The sequence below is a fragment of the Pristis pectinata genome, chromosome 21, assembly GCF_009764475.1.
Source record: "Pristis pectinata isolate sPriPec2 chromosome 21, sPriPec2.1.pri, whole genome shotgun sequence".
Lineage (NCBI taxonomy): Eukaryota > Metazoa > Chordata > Chondrichthyes > Rhinopristiformes > Pristidae > Pristis > Pristis pectinata.
Genome location: NC_067425.1, coordinates 24,721,456 through 24,745,797, shown reverse-complemented (window position 1 = coordinate 24,745,797; position 24,342 = coordinate 24,721,456). Strand labels below are relative to the sequence as shown.

At 42.3% G+C, this 24,342-nt stretch overlaps 1 protein-coding gene across 3 annotated transcripts in view; it reads left to right on the top strand.

Moving 5' to 3' along the window:
* LOC127581163 (syntaxin-1A) overlaps positions 1-24,342 on the top strand; it is a 202,705-nt gene that overhangs the window by 85,871 nt on the left and 92,492 nt on the right. For all 3 annotated transcript variants that reach the window (XM_052035218.1, XM_052035220.1, XM_052035219.1), the window contains exons 4-5: positions 9,748-9,822; positions 14,339-14,412. In XM_052035218.1, the coding sequence (XP_051891178.1) occupies positions 9,748-9,822; positions 14,339-14,412 (149 nt within the window). The remainder of the gene's footprint in view (positions 1-9,747; positions 9,823-14,338; positions 14,413-24,342) is intronic.

Below are 24,342 nucleotides of genomic sequence, written 5' to 3'. Positions count from 1 at the left end.
AAATAAATATGTTCACCAAGATGGAGAACATTCCTTACAATTCCTCGAGTATTCTCCACCCTCTGCTCAGTAAATCAAAGCTCTCCAGGACATCTCCTGCCTAGTCTTGAAAAATTTTCTCCTCTTCTGAATTTTTGTCCATGAAACCAGCCATTTGCCTCTTTGAAAATATTCTTACTAAACTGTTGAAACACTAACACAGAACACTACAGCACAGTACAGGCCCTTCGGCCCACAATGTTGTGCAGACATTTTATCCTGCTCTAAGATCTAACCCTTCCCTCCCATTTCTTTCATTCATGTGGCTATCTAAGAGTCTCTTAAAAGTCCCTGATGGATCTACCCCCACAGCCTCTGTTGGCAGTGCGTTCCACGCACCCAACACTCTGTTTAGAAAAAACTTTACCCCTGACATCCCCCTTATACCTTCCTCCAATCAACTCGTGTTAGCCATTGTCATCCTGGGAAAAGTCTGACTGTCCGTTTGATCTATGCCTCTTATCATCTCATACACCTCTATAAAGTCACCTCTCATCCTTCTCTCCGAAGAGAAAAGCTCTAACTCACTCAACCTATCCTCATAAGATATGCTCTCCAATCCAGGCAGCAACCTGGTAAATCTCCTCTAAAGCTTCCACATCCTTCCTATAATGAGGTGACCAGAACTGAACACAATACTCTACGTGTGGCCTGACCAGAGTTCTTTAGAGCTGCAACATCCCCTCACGGCTCTTGAACTTAATACCCTGACAAATAAAGGCCAACACACCATATGTCTTCTTAACAACCCTATCGACCTGTGTGGCAACCTTGAGGGATCTATGGACATGGACCCAAAGATCCATCTGTTCCTCCACACTAAGAGTCCTGCCATTAACCTTGTATTCTTCCTTCAAATTCGATCTTCCAAAGTGTATCACTTCACACTTTTCTGGGTTGAACTCCATCTGCCACTCCTCAGCCCAGCTCTGCATCCTATCAATATCCTGTTGTAATCTACAGCAACCTCCTAAACTAACCACAACACCACCAACCTTTGTATCATCAGCAAACTTATTAACCAACCCTTCCACATCCTCAAAGTCATTTATTTAAAAAAAAATGAATCGCAAAGAGCAGGGGTCCCAGAACAGATCACTGCAGAACACCACTGGTCACAGACCTCCAGGCAGAATATGCTCCACACAGCCAAGCTTCCCTGGATCCCATGCCTCCTAACTTTCTGAATGAGCCTTCCATGAGGAACCTTATCAAACACCTTACTAAAATTCATGTACACCACATCCACTGCTCTATCTTCATCAATGTGCTTTGTCACATCCTCTAAGAATTTAATCAGGCTTGTGAGGGGCAGGTCATGCCTCACAAAGCCACGTTGACTGTCTCTCATCATCTTATGCTTCTCCAAATGCCCATAAATCCTGTCTCTAAGAACCTTCTCCAGTAATTTGCCCACCACTGAAGTAAGACTCACTGGTCTGTAATCCTAGGGTTATCCTTACTCCCTTTCTTAAAGGAAGGAACAACATTTGCCACCCTCCAATCTAGCTCTACTCCTGTGGCCAGTGAGAACATAAAGATCATTGCCAAAGGCACAGCAATCTCTTCCCAGAAAAACCTTGGATATATCCCATCTGGCCCTTGTGATTTATCTATCTTAATGTTTTTCAAAAATTCCAGCACATCCTCCTTCCTCAAGTTGACATGCCTGCTCTATGCCATCCTCACAACGTCAAGGACTCTCACTGGTGAATATTGAAGCAAAGTATTCATTAAGGACCTCCCCTACCTCTTCCGACTCCAGGCAAATGTTTCCTCTTTTATCCCCGATCAGTCCTACCCTCATTCTAGTCATCCTCCTATTCTTCACATGAGGAATTCCTTAATCCTACTCACTAAGGCCTTCTCATGCCCCCTTCTAGCTCGCCGAAGTCCATTCTTAAGTGCCCTCCTGGCTACCTTGTAACTCTCCAGAGCCCTGTCTGATCCTTGCTTTCTAAACCTTAGGTAAGCTTCTTTCTTCCTCTTGACATGATATTCTATGTCTCTTGTCAACCATGGTTCCTTCACTCTACCATCCTTACCCTGCCTCAATGGGACAAACCTATCCAGAACCCCATGCAAGTACTCCCCAAACAACCTCCACATTTCCGCTGTGCAATTCCCCCAGAACATCTGTTCGCAATTTACGGTCCCAAGTAGTTCTTGCCTAATAGCATCATAATTCCCCCTCCCCCAATTAAATACTTTCCCATATCATCTGCTCCTATCCCTATCCAAGGCTATGGTAAAGGTCAAGGAGTTATGGTCACTATCTCCAAAATGTTCTCCCACCAAGAGATCTGAGACCTGATCAGGCTCATTGCCTAGTACCTGGTCCAGAATGGCCTCTCCTTTAGTTGGCCTGTCCACATACTGTGTCAGGAATCTTTCCTGTACACAACAAACTCAGCCCCATCTATCCCCTTTACACCAAGGAGGTGCCAATCGATATTAGGGAAGTTGAAATCACCTATGACAGCGAAACTGTTATTTTTGCACTTCTCCAAAATCTGCCTCCCAATCTGCTCCTCAGTGTCTCTGCTGCTATTGGGAGGTCTGTAGCATACTCCCAATAGAGTGATCGCTCCTGACTTCCACCCACACTGACGCAGTTGACGATCCCTCCAGGATATCCTCCCTTTCTGCAGCTGTGACACTGTCCCTGATCAGCAAAGCCACTCCCCCACCTCTTACCTCTGTCCCTGTCCCCGTCCCCTTTGAAACATCTAAACTCCGGAATATCCAGCAGCTATTCAATCCCTTGTGACAGGCAAGTCTCTGTAATGACCACCATGTCATAGTTCCACGTACTTACCCACACTAAGTTCATCAGCCTTGTTACTGATACTTGTTGCATTAAAGTAGACACACTTCAGCCATCCAACTGACTGCAATTTTGCCCTTTCAACTGCCTATCCTTCCTCACAGTCTTTCTACACGCTGCATCTACTTGTACACTAAATGCACCAAGCTCTGACCTATCACTCTGGTTCCCATCCCCCTGCCAATCTAGTTTAGACCCTCCCCAACAGTTCTAGCAAACCTGCCCACAAGGATATTGACCCCCTCCAGTTCAGATGTAACCTGTCCCTTTTGTACAGGTCATACCTTCCCCAGAAGAGATCCCAATGATCAACAAATAGGACACCCTGCCCCAACTCCTCAGCCACACATTCATCTGTGAAATCAACCTATTCTTACCCTCACTGGCACGTGGCACAGGCAGCAATCCAGAGATTATTACCTTTGAGGTCCAGCTTTTCAGCTTCCTACCTAACTCCCTATATTCCCTCTTCAGGACTTCATCTCTTTTCCTACCTATGTCTTTAGTACCAGTATGTACCATGACCTCTGGCTGTTCACCCTTCCCCTTCAGAATGCTGTGGACCCGATCCAAGACGTCCCTGACCCTGGCATCTGGGAGGCAACGTACCATCCAGGAGTCTCTTTCACATCCACAGAATCTCCTGTCTGCCCCCCTTACTATGGAATACCCTGTCACTAACGCTCTCCTCTTCTACCCCCTTCCCTTCTGCACCACGCGACCAGGCTCAGTGCCATAGACCTGGTCACTGCAGCTTTCCCCTGGTAGGTTGTTTCTCCCCCCCCCCCCCAAAACAGTATCCAAAGTGATATACCTGTTATTGAGGGGAACGGCCACAGGGGTACTCTGCATTACCTGCCTATTCTCCATCCCTCTGACAGTCACCCAGCTACCTGCCTCCTGCAGCCTCGGAGTGACTGCCTCCTTGTAGCTCTTATCTATGAACTCCTCATTATCCTGTAGGAGCTGAAGGTCATCCAGCTGCAGCTCCAGTTCCCTAACATGGTTTGTATGGAGCTGCAGCTGAATGCACCTCATGCAGATGTCACTATCAGGGAGACTGGAGGTCTCCCAGAACTCCCACATCTCACAAGATGAACACACCACTGACCCTGGAACCATTCTAAATACCCTGGCCTGGCACTGAAGGAAACACCAAAGAAAGAAACTTGATGATGATGATGATCCTCCTCCTGATCCAACTCCTCCTCTCTCACAATGGCCACAGTGCTTATACCCACCTTCCTTTTATTTGCTGCTGTTAATCAGGCAATCAACTGGTAACAATTTGCAAATGTGCCTCCTTTGGACTCTTGCAAGGTGAAACTCACAAGTACACACATAGAGACTCACCCCTTCAAAGATCCCGCTCCAAATCTCGCTCCAACTCCCGACTCTGCAAGGTGAAACTCTACTGACCCCAGTGCCCCAATACAAGCTGAAATTCTGAAAGGTCCAGTCTTCTCTTGCCCTTTACAAACTACCTTCATCACCCTATCCTAAATACTTCATTATCTGTCCTCTGATTTTGTCAATTATTATTTCATCTCCAGCATCCCTCACTACTGAAGCCTCCAAATCCATGTCTATCCCTCTTGCAACTCCATGACTCAACTATCAATTCATTTCTGCTCATACCATGCCATTGAAAGTCACAGTTCAATTGGACTGTACCTTTTCTACTTTTCCTTAGACTTGGACATAGTTTGCCATGCAGTCCTCCTCCAATAATCCACTCCATTATCCAGTTGAGTGGGGCTATCTTTGTTTGCTCTCACTCTTACTTATCCATGCCTAGCCCAAGCATCCTGAACTATAGATCCGCTTCTGAACTCCTCACTATTGCCTGAAACTTCTCTTCCCACCTCGCCCTCTTTTCCTTACTTCCACTCCTCCCATTGGTGAGGTGGGGTCAGGATATAAATAACATAAGAAATGGAAGCCTGAATGGGCCGTTTTGGCCCTTCATGCTTGCTGCAGCATTCAGTAAGATTATGACTAATTTATTCTTTCAAAGCTACTTCTTGCATTAACCACATATCTCTTCAACATCCAAAATTCTACCAATCTCTACATGAATGTATTCAGCAGTTGAACCTCCACAGTCCTTGTGGATAGAGAATTCTAAAGATTCACCACCCAATGTAAAGAAATTTCTTCATCTCTGTCCTGAATAGCTGTTGTTCTATATTGAGACCGTGAGCCCCAGTGCTAGACACCCCGGTCAGGAGATACAAGAACTGCTTCCACCTTCTCAATCCATGAAATAATTTTGTATGTTTCAGTAAGATCCTCTCTCGTTCTTCTAAACTCAAGAGACTACAGACCCAGTGTACTTAATCTCTCCTCATATGACAAATGCATCATCCAAGGAATCATTTTGATGAACCTTTGCCAGATTTCTCTTACTACAAATATGGCCTTCCTTGGGTAGGGAAAGCAGAAACATGCACTATTTTCCACATCTGATCTCATCAGGGTTCTATATAATTGGAACAAGACAAATCTACTCTTGTACTCAAAACCTCTTGCAATTCAATACTAACATACCATTTGTCAACCTAATTACTTCCTATCTACATGTTAACTTTCAGTGATTCATTAACAAAGGCACCCAGGTCCTTCTGAACATTAGACTGCACGTATGCCATTGACACCCAAGTTAATTCTCTACCACTCCTCGACTCCTCTGTGTCTGACTAACTTTCAGATCTGGGTGAATCATCATTTTCTCCAGATGAACATTGGATCTTTGGTCCGTACCCCCAGACTCTGTTTACTAAACTCCTGGTTTCATTTCTTCCCTCCCTTCCCTGTTAGTCATGGCCTCAGCTTGAACCAGACTGCTTGTAACTTTGGCATCAATTTTAGACCCTTATCCTTGCCATCACAAAACTCTCACGCTCCACCTCCCTCTTCATAATATTTTCATCTTTGTCCACCTGTTCCTGAAACATACACCTTTACTGCTCTATAGTTTTTCTAATAAACTTCCCATCTTGCATAGAGTTAAGATCAGTCCTATTTTGTGCAGGTCTTACCCTATCCAATGCAAATTCCCATTCCCAACATTTGCTGATCAGGTTTTCCCAAGCCTCATATTTAACATACCGATCTCTTGTGCTTTTGTCTCTATGCTGCCTTTCATCCCTCTGTTCTCAATCATACCTTAAGCCAGTAAAGATTGATCTTTTGGGTCCTTGTTATTTATTGCATTCATTACTGTTACTGGATTGGAAAAAATTATCTTCAAGTTTATGAATGATGCTAAGATATGTAATGGGTCTCAAAGTTGATGCACAACTACTGCCAAGGATCCTGGTTTATTGTGGTGCTGGGCTAGGTGGGGGGCTGATGGGGGAGTTGACCAGCTTTTTGATAAGTGGTGTTTTATGTAGGCTTTAAGTTCTAATGCTTACCATGTCTACACTGCAGGAAACAGAATTAGAGGCATTAATAAAGAAAAAAAAATCAATGTTATAGTGTAGCACTCTCCGAAGATTTGTGGCTCATAAAGGATTGATAGGACAAATGCCGAGAGGCCATTGATGCAGGCCGGAGAGTCTCGACCCATGCAGCCATGGTATACAGTTAAGTATTTAGAATAGATGACAGGAAATTTTACTTGGAGGGTTGTAAATCCTCAGAATTTTCTATTCAAGGGTCATGCTTACTCAGCGAAGTATATTCAAGGCTGAAAGTGATGGACATAGGGAATCAGGGGATATGGAACTGAACAGAAAAGGCAGAGAATCAGACATGATTTTACTGCAGAGCAAGATTGAGGGCCATCTGCCACATTCCTGGTTTTGTTTCTTACAACCAATGACGTGAAGCTATAACTGAAGCTAATGGGGTTTTGGGTTATAATCACAGACCAGTTCACTACAGAACAATATGCACTGTTTTTCTTTCCACAAGACCTTTGTTATACTTAGAACTTATCCAGTTTTGTCTCCTTTACATTGTGGTAGATTTTGAAGTTTTGGAAAGGATGCATTGGTATATAAATTTAATTATCCATTTATAAAAGTTTAGTCTCAAATATAGATTCAAGGATCTGAATCTGTATACATTAGAAAAGTGTAGACGTGGGTGACTGGATCAAAGTATGTAAAGCAGCAAAGGGACTGAAGTACATTACATGCACCAATTATTTCAGTTGGATTGGTTAGGGAGGATCAGAAGATTCATATTTATTTACTTTTCAGGATCTGAGACTCATGGGTATGGACAGCATTAACTGCCCATTTCTAAATGCCCTTGAGGAGGAGTATTAAGTGGTCTTCTACAACCCCTGCAGTCCTCCTGCTGGAGTTACTCTCACTGTGCTGTTGGGTAGGGAGTGCCAATATTTCGACCCAGTGACAGTGAAGGACCAGTAATGTACTTCCAAGTCAGAGTGGCATGCACAACTTGGAGGATGAAGTGATGACATTCCCATATGCCTGGCTCCCTCGCCCTCGCTGGTAGAATTTGCAGGTTTGGTAGTTGCTATTGGAATAGCTGAAGTGAGTGGTTGCAGTGTATTTTGTAGATGGTATACAATGCATCCAGAGGTAGAGGAAAAGAATGTTTAAGCTGACTGATAGGGTGCCAGTCAAGCAGGCTGCTTTGTTCTGGATGGTGTCAAGCTACCTGTTGGAGCTGCAATCATCCGGCAAGTGGAAAATATTCCATCATACTCCTGACTTGTGCCTTGTCGATGGTGAATAGATTTTAGAATGTCGGGAGATGAGTTATGCACCGCAGGATAGCAAGCCTTTGACCTTCTCTTGTAATCACAGTGCTTATATGGCTGGCCTGGCCCAGTTAAATTTGTAGCCAATGTTGATGGGGGACTCAGTGATGGTCAGTTAGATTCTCTCGTGTTGGAGATGGTCATTGCCTGGCATTCTTTCGTCGTACAAATGTTACTTGCCACTCATCATCCCATACCCGAATGGCGCCTAGGTCTTGTGTCTGTAGACATGGACTGCTTCATTTGTTGAGGAGTTGTGGGTGGGATTGCACAATTATCAGTGAACATCCCTACTTCTGATCTAGTGATGGAAGGAAGGTCACTGATGAAGTAGCTGAAGATGGTTGGACCTAGGACTGGGCTGGGAGAATTGTCCTGCAGTCACCACAACCATTGTTCTTTGTGCAAGGTATGACTCCAGTCAAGTATGCCATGGCAAAAGTAGAAATAGGTTGTTCGTTCTTTAATTCCAAGGATATCTGGGATATAAAGAATGTGCAACGGTTTGCCAATCATCTAGTGAATGATCATCTTAATGTATTCTGTTGAGAGCCAGATCTTCTTTAGGCTGACTTTGATCATCTTGGACAGAAAGTATGTTTCCTGTAATATATGTCTTGGTCTATATGATTTCCAGGACAGTATTTAATCAGTTTTCAAGTTTTTATTCCACCAGCGTGCCTGGAGGTTAATCTTACATCCCACCCAGTATATTCCAGGTCCCGAGGTGGAAAGACAAAGCTTGTATAATCATGTACGGCCATCTGGAGCGGGCCAGTGTGTCATTTTATGTGCTTGAGTCCTATGCACCTGTGCTCGTTCCCTGAACTCTTCTGTCTCCCAAATTTCTGCTTCTCCATTGAGACATGTGAAATCTTGTAAATTAAACTGAACCATTTGTTGTCCTTCCTAATATTTCCCTTCTTTAGCTCATCTTTTATTTAGTCTGATTATTTTCCTTGAAGAGCATTGCTGTATTCATTATGTTCAATAAACTTCCATTAAGCCAACGCTATGGAATAAGATGTGTGTTATATGACATGTTGATGTCCATCACCATTTAATCGGACCAAAACTAGAACTGATGTTCAAGCTACATATGAATGAGAGCCCTACCCAACAGCACTGTTCTCAGCCTGTTCTCACTGCGCTGGTGGGGAGGGATTTCCAGGATCTATCCCCAGCAATGATGAAGGCAATGTATTTCCAGGTCAGGGTGGTGTGCAGCTTGGGTGGGAAATTGCAGATGTTGGAGACTCCATGCTTGGAAGATAATATTAGAGAATCCTGGACGTATAACTGCAGAATGTTTTGTAGATGATTAACATTGCAGCCACTGTGTGCTGGTGGTGGAAGGAATGAATATTTAGAGTGCTTGACAAGGTGCCACTCAAGTGGGCTGCTTAGTCCTAGGTGGTGATTTCTGAGAGTTGTTGGCATTGCTCTCATCCAGGCAAGTATTCCATTGTGCTTCTGATTTGTTCCTTATAAGTGGTGGCAAGGGCTTGGGGTACCAGGAGGTGAGTCACTCGTCAATGGATACTTGGCCTTTGACCTGTTCCTGCAGGCAGAGTATTTATGCAGCCAGTCTGGTTGAGCTTCTGGTCACTGGTGACGTCCAGGCATTGATGGTGGGATCTTGGCGATGGCAATGCCATTGAATGTCAATGGGAAGTGGTTAGACTCTGTTTTATCAGGGATGGTCTTAGCCCGGCACTTCTGTGGCACAGATTTACTTTCCACTTACGAGCCTGAAGGTTGTCTTGGTCTCACTACATGCAGGCATGGGCTGCTTCATTTGCTGTGCAATTGAACATATATTGTAACACTTCCAACACAGAGCTTTCAGCTGGGTATCAGTAATCTAAGGTCTAATCAGTACAAAGCTTCAGCATAATTTCCTTAATTGAATATTCTATGTGCTTATTAGAAAATAACAATCTGCTGATTTTCAGGAAATTATATCCAGGTTATTTGATAGAATAGCAGAGGTGACACTCCAGTAAGAATGCTCCTTTCTGTCCTGACAATTCATCATCCTTTAGAGTGTATCTGTGATCTTAAAAGTCTTGGTTAATTGCAGCTCACTGCATTCTCCAGTACTGTTTTTAAACTCACTTCTTAATGTTCTATCCTTCAGAAACAAAGGAGGAATTGGAAGAACTGATGACAGATATTAAGAAGACAGCAAATAAGGTCCGCTCCAAGTTAAAGAGTAAGTATGTGATTCTCACAGATTCAGCATCAAAAGCAATTAAATTATTCATGGTTCAGTGCTTCAGTTTTTGGAGTCATTGGAGAGACACAGCACAGAAAGAAGCTCTTCAGTCCACTACCACCCATCTACACTAATCCTACATTTATTCTACTTTTTATTCTCCCCACATTCAAATCAACTCCCCTAAGATTTTACCACTAACCAACACACAAGGAGAATTTACAGTGGCCAATTAATCTAGTAACCTCCATGTCTTTGGGATGTGGGAGGAAACCTAGAGAAAACCCACGGAGAGCATGCAAACTCCACACAGACAGCACCTGAGGTCAGGATTGAACCTGGGATTCTGGTGCTGTGGGCAGCAGCTTTACCAGCTGTGCCATTGTACTGCCCTAAAGTCTAGCTTTCCTTCCTTGCCATGCTTTTTCCTGGAATCATATAGCAAAGAAGGAGACCATTATCATGTGATATCATTCCCATGCTGCTGCTCTGAAACATTAACTTGTCAATCCCACTCTCCTGCTCTTTCCCCATAGTCCTGAAAGTAAATTCCATTAAAGAACTCAGTTCAGTTTGTCTTTTACACATCATTTTTAGCAATCATTTGTGAAGTTTATTTTGCATCAATTATTGTTTCTTGAAGATCCTCCATCACTGAATGTTCAGCTGACTGGCCGGTGGTAACCTCGTTCATCTGTCTGCCTGTGAAGGTGTGCAAAATCTGCAGTTCCCCAGTCCTCTGAAACGCTCCTGTATCAAGGCAAACCGAAATGACAGGAGCCTCTGCAATTTCTACCCTTTCTTAACTCAGCAAACTGGGATTTGTCACATCGGACTGGGGGACTTTCTCCTTTGAGCATTGCCAACTCATTAGCACCTCTTTAATCCAATTCAGTTTCTCTACCACTGTATCCGTCTACATTTCTTACTCTTTATTGTAACGTTCACAACATCCTTGACTGAAGACAAAATATATTTATTTCTTTCATTAGGTGATTTTATTTTTGGTTTTTAAATGGACCATCATTTCTTTGAATTTTTTTTATTCTTGATATATTTCAAATATTTGGAAGGCAACATAAAAGGAACTAGTAGTGGGCAGGTCTTCTGTCCACACTAAATTGCTGGACACCTGCCCATTTCCTCCTGTGTAGTCCAGAGAGCAGTCTTTTGCTTGGAGCCCAGCTCCCAGCACTTTGGCATTGTGGAGTGCAGTGAAAGGCTGTCTTAGCACAAACATCCAACTGCACTTACAGGATGGCTTTGACCAGCAGATGAGGCCATGTCCCAGCTGCCTTGCTGTCAAAGGTGTCAATGTAATTAGTTATCTGTGAACATCGTTGACAACCACAAATATTCAATAGCACTTGGGACCACTCAAGAGTATACATATTGTTTGCTTTTATTTTTTAAAAATTATGTTAAAGCATAACACCACACAAAAGAAACTTGGGGATTAATGTAATTAAGTAATAAAAGGAAATCACTTGCCTTTCTCCCAGCAGTCAACTTCTCCCACTTTGCCAAGTGATGTTCAGAGGGAGCTAGGTGTCCTTGTGCATGAATCATAAAAAGCTAGCTGGCAGGTCCCACAAGTAGTTAAGGCGAACGGCATCTTCACTGCAAAGGGGTTGGAGTTCAACAAAAAGGGAGGTTTTGTTGCAATTGTACAAAGTGTTGGTGAGGCATCAGCTGGAGTACTGTGAACAGGTTTAATCCCCTTACCTAAAAAAGAGATTTAGTAATATTGGAGGCAGTACAATGGGGATACACCAGGCTAATTCATGGAATGAGAGGGTTGTCCTACCAAGGGAGACTAAATAGCTCCCAACTCTCCCTTTCACTTCTTTATAGTGGCTACCCCTCTACTGGCTATCCCGCTACGCTCTCGGTCCTGAAGCAGGGTCTTGACCTGAAACACCGACCATCCCTTCGCCTCCTCAGATGTCGCTTGACTCACCGAGTTCCTTCAAATTGTTTTCTTCTCCAGCTTCCTGCATCTGCAGTCTCTTTTGTCTCTCTGAGGCAGAAAAAAAGTGTTTACGCAGTAAGCTGTTAAAGTCTGGAATACACTGTGAGGAGTAGTAGTGGAGGTAGGTTCAAAAAGGAGCAGGGTGAGTTTCTGAAAGGAAAGATTTGAACAGCTATGGAGAGAGGGTAGCGGTGTGGGACTAGCTGGATTACAGTTACATAAAGCCATAGTGGGTGGTGAGCCAAGTGCACCTTCCATTCTGAAACCATTCTGTGTTTTAACGTGGCCTTATCACACAAAATCTCCAGTACATGATTGTGCTCCATGATCCCAGTGTTCCTGATGTTGAAGCTGTGACCGGAAACGTGCCCCAGCGTTTCATTGGCAGACCAGTGTCTTCTACAGACTCTGCTCATACCACGTCTGGCGAAAGCTAAATTATTTTTAATGTGTCGGTGTTTAACCTTAGCAACAAAGCAGTGATGAAAGTCGATTGTTTAAAGGGCACAAAACCCTTCATCAAACTGCTCGATGATGCCTCATTGTTCCAATCCGGACAGTCCAAGGACTGGAACAATTAAGTTCAGTTTCTATACAAAGTGATTTAGTGAAGCCAGTAAAGGCAACAGTGCTCTTCCCATGCATTGCAAGATCAAGTAGAAAAGGCAGGAATTTAAAAATGAAATGAATTAAGCATCTTTTCTATTAAGTTAAATGACAGTTTGTTAGTTTAAAAGATATTAAAATTAAGTGCAGTTTTGTAGCATGATTTAAATGCCTATCTGAAATTCCTATCTTTCAGATTCTAATTATGTGGTATTAAATGGTTAATAAATACCATATTCAGGTACCAAATTGAATGGTACTTATAATTTTGTTCAAAATGAAAGTTCATTTTGTGACTGAACTCCTGTGTTCTGGGGATCTCAATCTATCATTTAAAAGGACTCGTGCTGAGCTCAGCTCTGCAAGGATATTGGTGAATTGCATCCTTTCAACTCAGCCATACTTTTATGTATGCCTCTGGTTTAATAAAGCGTCACTTGACAGCCTTTTATATAGTAGTTCTGGTGTAATAAGGCTACCAGAGTCATTCCTGTAATTGATTTCATGCTATTAGCTACTTCAATAAAAGCCCCCCCCCCCCCCTTGCTATGGAGAAGTATAGGCAGACACCATGAAAGTGTGACAGGGCTGAATATAATTGGAAAGGCAAGATTTTGAGGAGAGATATTGTGACAGAGATTTATGGGAAGAACTACAGCATGTGGACAGCAACAGCAGAATGAGGGGGATGCAAAGGAGGCCCATAATCTGATGTGTGGTCATACAGCTGATAACAATCAGGTTTAAGAGTGATGAGACTGTGGAGACATTATAAAGCAGTTGTAACGAGGGCACAGGTTTTGAATGTACTACAGCTCGGGTGTAGAGGGGGAGGCAAGGACTCCTTCCAAGATCATCTAAAAAGGACACACCTGCACATCCATTTGCCCCATAACAGTAAAGACACACATGCCCACTTACCCCCAACAAAGCCAACAGAATTAAATTCCTGTGCTTGCCTTTACAGAGCAGAAAAGGTGAGGATTAAATGAAAGTTTAAAATGATCGGCTTTTTTAAAATTTCAAGCCATGGATTGTTTACATCTTAATTTTCATTGAATCTTGACTGTGTTTAGTCCTGCAACCCTAATTTGATCTTGGTTTTGTGTCTGGCAGGACGCTTGCATTGTTGAATACGATCAGATTTTTTATACACTTCTTTCCTGTATTAATCATGATCCTTTTTATGAGTTTCAGCACAATTGCTCCATTGCTGAACTTCCTCTCTGCGTTGCTCACCTCTGGCACCCTGCCCTTGAATACTACAGTGATATATTACCTTAGACATCTTCAGAGCCTTTGGCAGAGTCTGATACCAAGCACTTATAAATCACCTCTCACTTAATCTTTGTTAGAATTGCACTGATAGCTCAATATTTGCCTCTTTAATTCAAGGCTTTCTCAATGCTTCCTCATGCTGAACCTATCAACTCTTGGTTATTTAATTCTGTGCTCAACAACTTCTTGTAGATCACTACCTTCTTGTAACTCCTATCATGTAGTGACAGAACCACCACATCTTGATCTCTTTCATGGCCTTTGGATCAAAGATGTGACCCCTTCAAACCTCGTCTAAAACACTTCTCACCCCTTATCCAATGCAAATGCAGGTGGCATTGAGCAGTCCATTGTCATGCATTGCTTTTCGGAGAATAACATTACATTAAGTAGCAGTGTAATTGTGCATGCAAGAAGCAAACGGTGCAATATTTTGGGAAATCACCTGAATATTGTGTGTATGTGTACATCTGCATGTCTACACAAGTAATGTGTGTGTGTGTATATATACAGATATTGTACTAAAGATTAGTAGATATTTGTACAATATATATAATGTACAGTATAATATATACTAATACATTCTGGTCTGCAGGACTGTTTTGAGAAAGTATTTTTCTACTAGATAACTCTAGTCTTTCCATTTTATTTCCTCAGGTATTGAACAAAGCATAGAACAGGAGGAGGGACAGAACAGATCCTCGGCTGACTTGAGAATACGCAAGACACAGGTCAGTGACTTCAACCTCTCTGTATTTCCATTAAGTTATATTATATGCTGCAAAGGCTCGCCTGCATGTTTTATAGTGGTGCATAGTTTCTACAAAGGATATATTCGTTTTGATCTCACTTTTAGTCATAAAATCGATTACAGATGTATTAAAGCCTCAGCATCTATTCCATTTTTTATAGGAGTTAATGATAGGATTTCTGTCTGCAGTTTGTAAGAGGTCAACATCAAGTAGTGATAGTTGGCTTGCAAGCCTGTATTCACACTGATGCTATTCAGTAATCAGTCATTCACACTGGTTTTGCTAATCTCCTTTGTACCATTCACTTGGTGTTCTTCACCTGTATAACAAAGGTGCTAATGCCTATACTCGTGTCATGGAGTCATAGAGCACGGCAACAGGCCCTTTAGTTTGTTGAATCTGTGCCAACCATCACCAACCCATTTACATTAATCCTACATGAATCCCATTTTTTATTCTCCCTGCATTCACTCAATTCCCCCCCCCCCCCCAGATTCTACCACTCACCCACACACTAGGGGCAATTTACAGCAGCCAATTAATCTGCCAACCCACACACCTTTGGGATGCGGGAGGAAACCGGAGTACCTGGAGGAAATCCACGTGCAAACTCCACACAGACAGCACCCCAGATCAGGATTAAATCTGGGTCTCTGAAGCTGTGAGGCAGCAGCTGTGCCACTGTGCTGCCCTAACATCATATTGGCATGCTATTTCCTCCTTCCAACATCCATACTTACATTCTTCTTACTGCCATTTGTAATGGTACTCTTCACTCTCTGCCAACCACAATGGCATTCTTTCCCCCTCCCACTCACGTTGATACTCCTCTCCCCACAGTTACCCTCTATGCACCCAATTCTCTCACACCATTCACAAACCACACTGGCCCACTTCTCTTCACTTCTGCCATTCAGGCTGGCATTCCACTCTCCTGTGTCCCCATCCATGCCAAAATTCCATTCCCTTTCCCCATTGTTGATACTGGCACTCTTTACTGCTGGACCTCTGCCCACCTCTTGCCACAAATCACAGTTGGCACTGATCCTCCCATTCTGCTGGATTCAACCGTGCTACATGCTGTGGGTGGAGATAAACAATGGTAAAAGTCGAGCACAGTTCAATCTCCAGAACAGAAACAGTGTAAAGCCAGAGCCACGATAGGAGGTGAGGGCTGAAATGGGAAGCAGCACTGATTTCATTCTGAAAATGTTCTTAATTGATGAGCTGGCACCAGTATGAAAGATAGCTATGAAAGACACTGCTTTGTCATTTAAAATTTGACTAGTTCACCGTGTTCCAGCGAAGCTGTGTTGGGCACCCTTTTCAGTCTGCCTTAATTCAACTTCAATCTCAATGCATGGCTGACTCTGAGTATCCTTTGGAGATTATCTGGTAGCTGTAAAAATGGTTATCACCCCTTCTCAGAACTGCTGTTGAAGGGCTATGGGTTCATCTTTAGAAACAGTTAACTTAAAACTGCTCAGTTTTATCTTCAAATATCTAACCTTGTCACTTAAGATAAAAACCTGTCTGAACCAAAACTAGTTTGTTATTATTTTGAAAATGGTAAAAGACCTTAAGGTATACTTACTTAAGATCTGAATCAATAAGTGAGTGAATACAATGAAGGATCATAATCCAAGAAGCAGGATAATGAGACAATCTCCTAACTGGAGGCTCAAGAATTTGAATCATTTGTACTTGAGTCCTTTGGCACTTGTTGAAGTTCACCAGCTTATAATAAGACTAATGGCTCAGGCAGCGTTATTTAATCAGTGAGCATAATAAAAAGAGGTATCCTACCACATTAGTAAGCATAAATGTGTGAGATAGTGAGACATGGTGTCATCTACTCACTCAAATTCTACTTGGAGCCGCAAGAAATCCAACTGATTTTGATGGAAAGTTCTTAATATGCCAGCGTATTAGGTGGATGCTACCAGAGTGAAAAGGGCCTTGAGCTGGAGTGTCAGGATTGTTCATTTTAAAACCTGGACCACAATAATAGAGCAACATAAGAGCTCATCTGGAGTATTGTGAAATGGGACCTATGTCTATGAACTAGAGAAGCAAGATATAAATTGAAATTGTGAATGTTTTGTTTTTCTTGAGCGCTATTGAGAGCTAGTGAAGTGGAATTCTAGGAGTGGTAGTGAGGATCAACCCCTTGTAGTCCCTCAAACAGTGAGATGTTGGTGCCCAGAAAATGATTTGGAATTTTTATACTTAAATCTAATTTGATCTTGAGAAGTCAGGGTGGAATTTTTGAGGTTTCTGAATTGCCTAAGAGTTGTGCGTGCAATTGAAAAAATAAGAATAAAGAGAGATGTTCAGTAAGACATGAATTGAGTGCTTGAGTCACATGCTTGATTGCTGGAGTCACATGGACTTCTTGATCCCGAGGGAAAAACACAACGTGACAACAATTGACCTTCATCCAGAAATATCTGCAAGATATTTCACTCCCTTGAATTAGGGCCCCTGCCAGGCCAATGTGCAAGGAAATGGAGAAGCTATACTGTCCCACTACCCAAGCTGGGGAAGGAACCTGATAGTTAAAGGGTGCTGGGTAAATACCAAACAAGAAATATTTCTTGGAATGAATGTCATTAGCATCAGAAAAGGTACTTGGTTTGTGAGATTATGGACGTAGCAACATAATTGGGTCGTTTCTGCTTTCATAGCTTCAAAAAATGTCAAAATGGAACAAAATTAAAACCATATAAATTAATGTGGCCACCAAATAAGTGTACTTTGCACCAGCATCAGGCTCACCAACTGTGACTATATCCCATTGTTTATTCAGGCTAAGGGTTACTCATTGTGCAATTGTACAGAGTCACTGTTTATTTAACAGGGTTAAGGTTCAACTGCCTGCTGTTGTTGTAGAGTATTACATTACATTTGATTCTACACAATGGTACTCAATTTCCAATCTAAACTAGTGCCTCCCTTTATTCATTATTAATGGGAGTCTCATCATATTGGCCAGGAAAGTATGAAGAGGTTTTTTTATATATTTAAAAAAAAGCTTGTTTAAATATTTAACTAAAATGTTACCATTTTCACATCCTACCAAGTATTCAAAGCTAAAATTGCTAATCAGTGTTAAACTCATTGCTATAACATATGAATAAGTAAATGTAGTAAATTCAGTGACAGTGGCTTGAAGAAACATTTAGAGTGGGAGCACTTGTCAGATAGCAGTAGCTACTTCCACAGCTTCAGACCCTCTGACGGTGTAACAGGGCTTTGCTTCGACAGAAGTTGAATGCATTTTAAAATGACACAAACATCAAAAATCAGTCGATGCCTGCTCCAGTGTCGGGGAAAGGTCTGCACAGAGCAGCAGTGGCAAAGTCAATCTGCTGCCCTCTGCAGTGTGAGTGGGGTTCAGTTACTCAACCCTGAGCAGCCAAAGAATCCATGGGTGCCAGCCATCTCGCACACAAGCTGCATAGTCTGTCCTGCAAGAAATGGCTGAAGCTTGTGATTCTATGTCTGATGGCATTTTGATTTTCACTGCAAGCATTTTATAAACTGAATATAAATGAAGAGAGAGTTGAAATGGAGCTGTGCACTGAGTAATTCACAAGTTGACTTAAACTACTATCAGCACAACAGAAGTAGCCTCGTATGTATTGTTTCCGTTTTTTTTAATCCTTGTGCTCTGAGTCCAATTACACCTGAAAATCGTAACAAAATGATTTTAAATTATAAATATTTGCTCTCGCTGTTGCTTATATTATTTAGTAATATTATTTCCTCAACACTGCAATGCCAGTGAGAGCATTTTCAATCCAATGGTAATGTGTGTAAACTATTTAAAATGAGGGCAACAACACTGTGATTGCAGTGCATATATTTCATCTCCAAGCTGTTGGAGCTCCATAATGTCTGTCAGTTTTGATATTATGATGACTGGACTTGCAGTGGATGGAAGTTTGCTTCCTACTGACATCTGCATAAACAGATTAAACACTGATCAGAGAGTAGTGTTGTTATTAATATACCAATGACCTTGCATTTTGTTATTGTCCAAGGGAAGGTAAATTACTATGAGAACTAGCATTCAACATTGACAAGGAACCCAATGCACACTGAGGAGCAGATTCTGACTAATCCATAGTGATCTATTGCCAGACATATGCCCCATACAGCAGGCTTTTTCTGCATTGTGGGATCTGGAAGCTGCTTGATTACATTATGAAAGCTACTACGTTAGAGTCATAAATCAAATTTTGGTGTTTGTTAAAATGTTGTGTCTCTTTGTTTGCCTTTTATTTGCCTCATGGTTGTACTTTTCAGCTGTTGTCATCTGTTTGTAATAATAGTCTAAAGTTCTTAAGGACTTTCCAGAATCCCTCAATGTCACAGTTGATATTATCACTGTATAATTGACCTGCACTAGCCTTGCAAGTGATAGATGTCCACAGACATGCCCCACTGTCACAACTGAGTGTGCAAGAAACTGAGAAAACCCAGAATATGTTCATCAAGGGAGTTGCATTGTGCTGGTTGGGGATTCAGCATTCTACTTTGTAGCAAGCAGTGCCTCAGAAGACTGCAGGCAATCATTTGCCATAGCAACGCTGCCTCAGTACCATTAATGATATGCAGCTGGTATCAACATCCCTTGTAAACTTTCAATTTAGGTTTAGTATTCATTCTAGAAGAAAAATGGATAATTTAACTTGGCAAGTAAAGAAGCATTGCTGTCATCTGAAGTGCACACAGTAGCATAATGCTGGTGTCAAGCACGTCTTCAAAGCCCTGTGGAAGTAACCGTTGACATCTTTGATGCCAAATGAAGCTTATCAAATCCAGCAAGACAGATTTAGAAAATTGGTGACCTCTTTATTGTAGTGTTAGCAGAATGTAATGTTCCAAGATCCCATTTCAGGAATTTTTGGAATGACAGTGAGGTGGGACTGTGGCAGTGTGGGTGGTGGGGTTACTATTGGTAGAATGGGGAAAATGCAGAAGGAGAGAGCTCAGGATGGGTGAGGGAGAATTGTGTTGGGGATACTTCCTGAATTCAAGGCTATTTGGGGAAATTTTAAACAAAAATATGAGCATTTTAAATTTGACCTTTTAGGAGACGGGGAGCATTGTACCTCACCGTGGTCAGTGACGATAGGTGAACAGGATGAAGTGGGAATGATGTACAAACAGCGGATTTTTGGGTGAGCAGAAGTTTATTCAAGGTGGGGGATGCTAAGGCAGACATAAGATGATTGAAATGGCTGAGTCTGTAGGAGACAAAAGCATAGATGCAATTTTCTATAGCAGATAAGGACAAGTAGGATTGCAAGCAGATGACACAGATCTGTGTAATGGCAAGAAGATGGTTAGCTTAAGGTCGAATATGATGCTGAGTTGTAAACATTTTGCTTCAGTATGAGGATAAAGCTTATTAAGGGCATAAAGCTTGGATTAAGGAGCAAAATGATATTTTCAATCTTATTGCAATCTGATTCCACAGATAGTCCTGGATAAATGCCATGGAAGGATTAAAATGGTTGGTAGCATTTAACTCATGGAAGCTGACATTTTCTGCAGATTATAGTAGCACACAGATGAGGCAGAGGACAGTGAGACTAGACCAAGGATAAATCCTTGGGGAACCCCAGAGTTAACAGTATGGGTTGAAATGGAATCTTTTACTGTGGTTAATTAGGGAAGTATAAGTGAAACCAAGCAATGACAATCTCAGTGAGCTGAACAAAGGAAGGCAATAATGGGGCTGACTGGGTCAAACAACAGAAATTGAGAAAGGATAATGGATAAGAGCTAGAAGCAAAGTCACAACAACCATGTTTGAACTCATTAGGCTAATTTGGGCCTAATTGAAGGTTTATACAGTATTCCCAATATGAGATGAGGGAAACTGAGAGCACTGCATGGCCATGGATTTGAGAAGTTACAATATAACAGAGGATTTTGAAGTGGAAAGAAAAGTTGAAGTGCTGGTTTGTAGTGGAAATATCTTTTGAGTATGGTAACTGGTTTGAAAGTGAAGAGAGTTCATGAGAAGGAACATTTACAATGTCAGGCATTATAACGATCTGGAAGAGAAGTTGGGCGATCAGTTTAATGGGAATGGAACAGTGGATGCAAGAGGCATCTGAAATGAACTGATATACAATGTGAATACATTGTTTACATCCATCAATACATGAATATATATACAAAGCTATGTGTGAAGGTATAGAAATGGATATATGTATGACTTCATGGTGCATCCATTTACAAAGAGTAAAGTTTGGCATCCCTATCACAGCATCTGACTGTCCTTTGGATGATCTCAGCATCTGCCTTTTACTGCCTGTCCAGGATATAAACCAGTGATTGCTAATTCCATCCTGAAATGGTCTTTCACAAATTCTACCCATGTATCCTTGAACTGAATAAATAGTTTAACCTAAAGCACTGCACAATATTAATATTTCCTATTCTTCTCAATGTGTTTACTTTGTCATAAATTCCACTCCCACATAAAAGAAAATCAAAACCAAAGCCTTAGTTTCATTACTGTTCCTCATAACTCAGTCTACTGATGGTCTGGATCAGCCTCATAGCCCTTGCACTGCTTCAGGGTTTCAATAATAAGAACAGAATGACATATTCAAGATGCTCAGGGCACTGTGCAGCTTCAGTATGGCTCCCTCCTACTTGTATTCTGCTGAAATGGTGATCGTTGTGTTTTCTCTTTGGAATAACTGGATGTGGGCTGTGTAGACTTGGTTCCCAACCTTGCTTAATAAAGAGTATTTGTGCCTGGTTCTTTCTACATTAAGACAATCTGGAACATAATATCAAAATGATTAAGTTGTATGACATACTACAGCACAAGAACAGGCCCTTCAGCCCACAATGTCTGCACTGACTGTGATGCCAATCAAAACAAATCCCATCTCCTTGCACATGGTCCATATCTCTCTATTCCCACCCTGTTCATGTGTCTGCCTGAATGCTTCTTAAACATTGCTGTCATATCTGCTTTGACCACTTCCCCTAGCAGTGCATTCCAGGTACCTATCACCCTCTGTATAGTTAAAACAAAAACTGCCTCATAAATAAACTCTTACCTTAAACCAATAGCCTCTAGTATTTGACATGTCCACACCTGGCAGGGGAAAGAAGACTAAGTCCAAATGAAGGGTCTTGATCCAAAACACGACTGTCCATTTCCCTTCAGAGATGCTGCTCGACCCGTTGAGTTCCTCCAGCACTTAATTTCTTGCTCCAGATTCCATCATCTCTTGTATCTCTGACTATCTACCCTATCTATGCCTCTCATAATTTTATATGAGTTCGCCGCTCAGCCTCCTACACTCAACTGAAAGCAATCCAAGTTTATCCAAACTCTCCTCACAGCTAATACTCTCCAAACCGGGTAACATCCCAGTGAACCTCTTCTACACCCTCTCCACAACCTTGACGTCCTTCCTCGATGTCGACCAGAATTCACAAAATACTCCAAATGATGCGTAACCAAAGTTTTATACAGCTGCAACGTGACATGCCAACTTTTATACTCAATACCCTGATAAAGGCAAACATGCCGTACACCTTCTTTACCACCCTATCCATTTGTGTTGCCATTTTCAGGGATCTATGGACCCACTGATCAATAATCCCTCTGTATCTCAAAGGTTCCTTCCATTTACTGTATACTTTCCCTTTACATCTGACTTCCCAAATTTCACCATCTCACATTTGTCCTGATTAGACTCCAGCTGCCATTTTCTCTGTCCAACTTTCGAATTGATGTATATCCTATTGCACCCTTTGATAATCTTCCTCAATATTTGGGGTCTCAGCATTAATCCTTGCGGAACACCACTGGTCACAGTCCTTCCACCACTACCTTCTATGACCAAGCCAATTTTGAATCCAACCACCAAGTCACCATGATTCTCGTGACTTAATCTTCTGGACCCGTCTACCATGAGGGACCTTGTCAAATGCTTTACTAAGGACTATGTCAACAACATCTACTGCTCTACCCTCAAACATCTGTTACTCCTCAAAACACTCAATCAAGTTTGTGAGACAGGACCTCCATGCCCAACACATCCTATTTTGTGCATCATGTCACTAGTGAAACCTCTTGGGGTTCAATGCCAGGACATCACCCCATTCTCATAATTGTTCAGGATCCCACTATTTCTACAGCATGAAAATGTACCTGACCTATCTAAGGCCTGGGTTTGCTAAGGTTTCAGAACAATAAATGTTGAAATTAGTTCATTTTAAAGAGCACAGAACAGGAAAGAGGCATAAATTTAAATGACTGAGAGAACTTCTGAGTAGATAAAGAAATAACAGTTATATTTATAAAGGTTCCTGGTTTATAATGTAAATTTTAATCTGAAAGTTGTTTAGTTTGCAAAAGTACTTGGTGGTTGGCAAAATAAATGTGGAGAGAGAAAACTATTTGGGACCACATGATGGACCTGCAACATATTTCCAATCTCCTGTTTGATTGGGGAATGGATGAAATGCAGTTTGACGTGTTAAGGAGAGGTTTGGCTTTCTCATACTTTAGGTTACCCTAGAACAGCAATAGTGCTTGCTTGGATGGAAAGGTGTGCATTGTCATCTGTTACAACACTGGCAGTTCTAGAGCACTGGTACATGTTAGCTGATTTTTTTTTTCAAATATAAACTTTATTCATAATAAAAATATATATACAAAGGAAGAACACAGTGCAAAATACAAAAGCTTAATATTCATGGTTGTTACATTCAGTAGTGCAAAACATAAGGAGAGAGAGGAAAAAACACACAAATAAACATGGCACCATTGCCACTTATGTGGCTCCCTGAGGTAATACCCCTTTCATTGTTCGAGGGGCTTCCCATCCAAACTCAGCCCCTCCATGTGCAGTAGCTGAAGGAGCCTAGACTGTGGTCCTTCCCCACAGAGCCTTTGCATTGGCTGCACTGAGCTTCAGTGCATCCCTCAGCACGTACTCCTGCAGGCTGGGCTGTGCCAGTCTGCGGCTTTCCCTTACAATCACCTCGCTGTGCTGGGACACCAACAAGTTTCGGGCAGACCAAAGGGCGTCCTTCACCAAGTTGATGAACTTCCAGCAGCACTTGGTGTCTCTGTGTGTGTCCCCAGGAACAGCTCGTAGATCAGAGAGTCCTCTGTCACGCAGCTCCTGGGGATGAACCAGGACACGGACCCTTGCATCCTTCTCCACACCCTCTCAGCAAATCCACAGTCTGTAAAGAGGTGGGTGACCATTTCTTCTCCACCGCAGCCGTCCCGAGGACGGAGTACATTGGGGGTGATGTGTCATCAACGGGTCACACTGCACAAGTCCCCTGAGAGTGGGGGTAAAAGTGTACCCAGTGTTGCCCTCATCCTGATGACCACCTTCGTGTGTGGCTGTATCAGTTGGTGTGTGGACCCCGAGTACATGGGCACCAAGTGTCACTACGTGCTGAAGTTCTACCTATCCTTGGTGCTGCAGAAGATAGGCCTGGCCCCTGTACCACGAAACTCTTGCACCACCTGTCCTTTGTGCAAGAGTTCTTCCAAGTAAAACACCCTTGACCACAAGTCCATCAGGCAGTGGTCAGCGCAGAATGTACTTCAGACACTGTGGCACAGGGACACTATGGATTCTGTGGGTTTGCTCCCTGAGCAAATGGTCCAAACGCCTCATCGCCAGACCTGACCAACAAGCACAAAGACCTCGCTTGGCTTGTGGTGAGAGATGCCCTCCCAGTCAGATGCTAGCTGATTGTGCCCTTGAAGCAGATGGCACAAGTCTGCCTCTGACTGTTTGCTGATCTAGAGGCTGAATAATCAAGTTAGCAAACTGCTTTTTAGCAAGGTGCATCTTGAAAATATGGGTGGGAAATACTAGCACACAAGGGCAGCTGGGT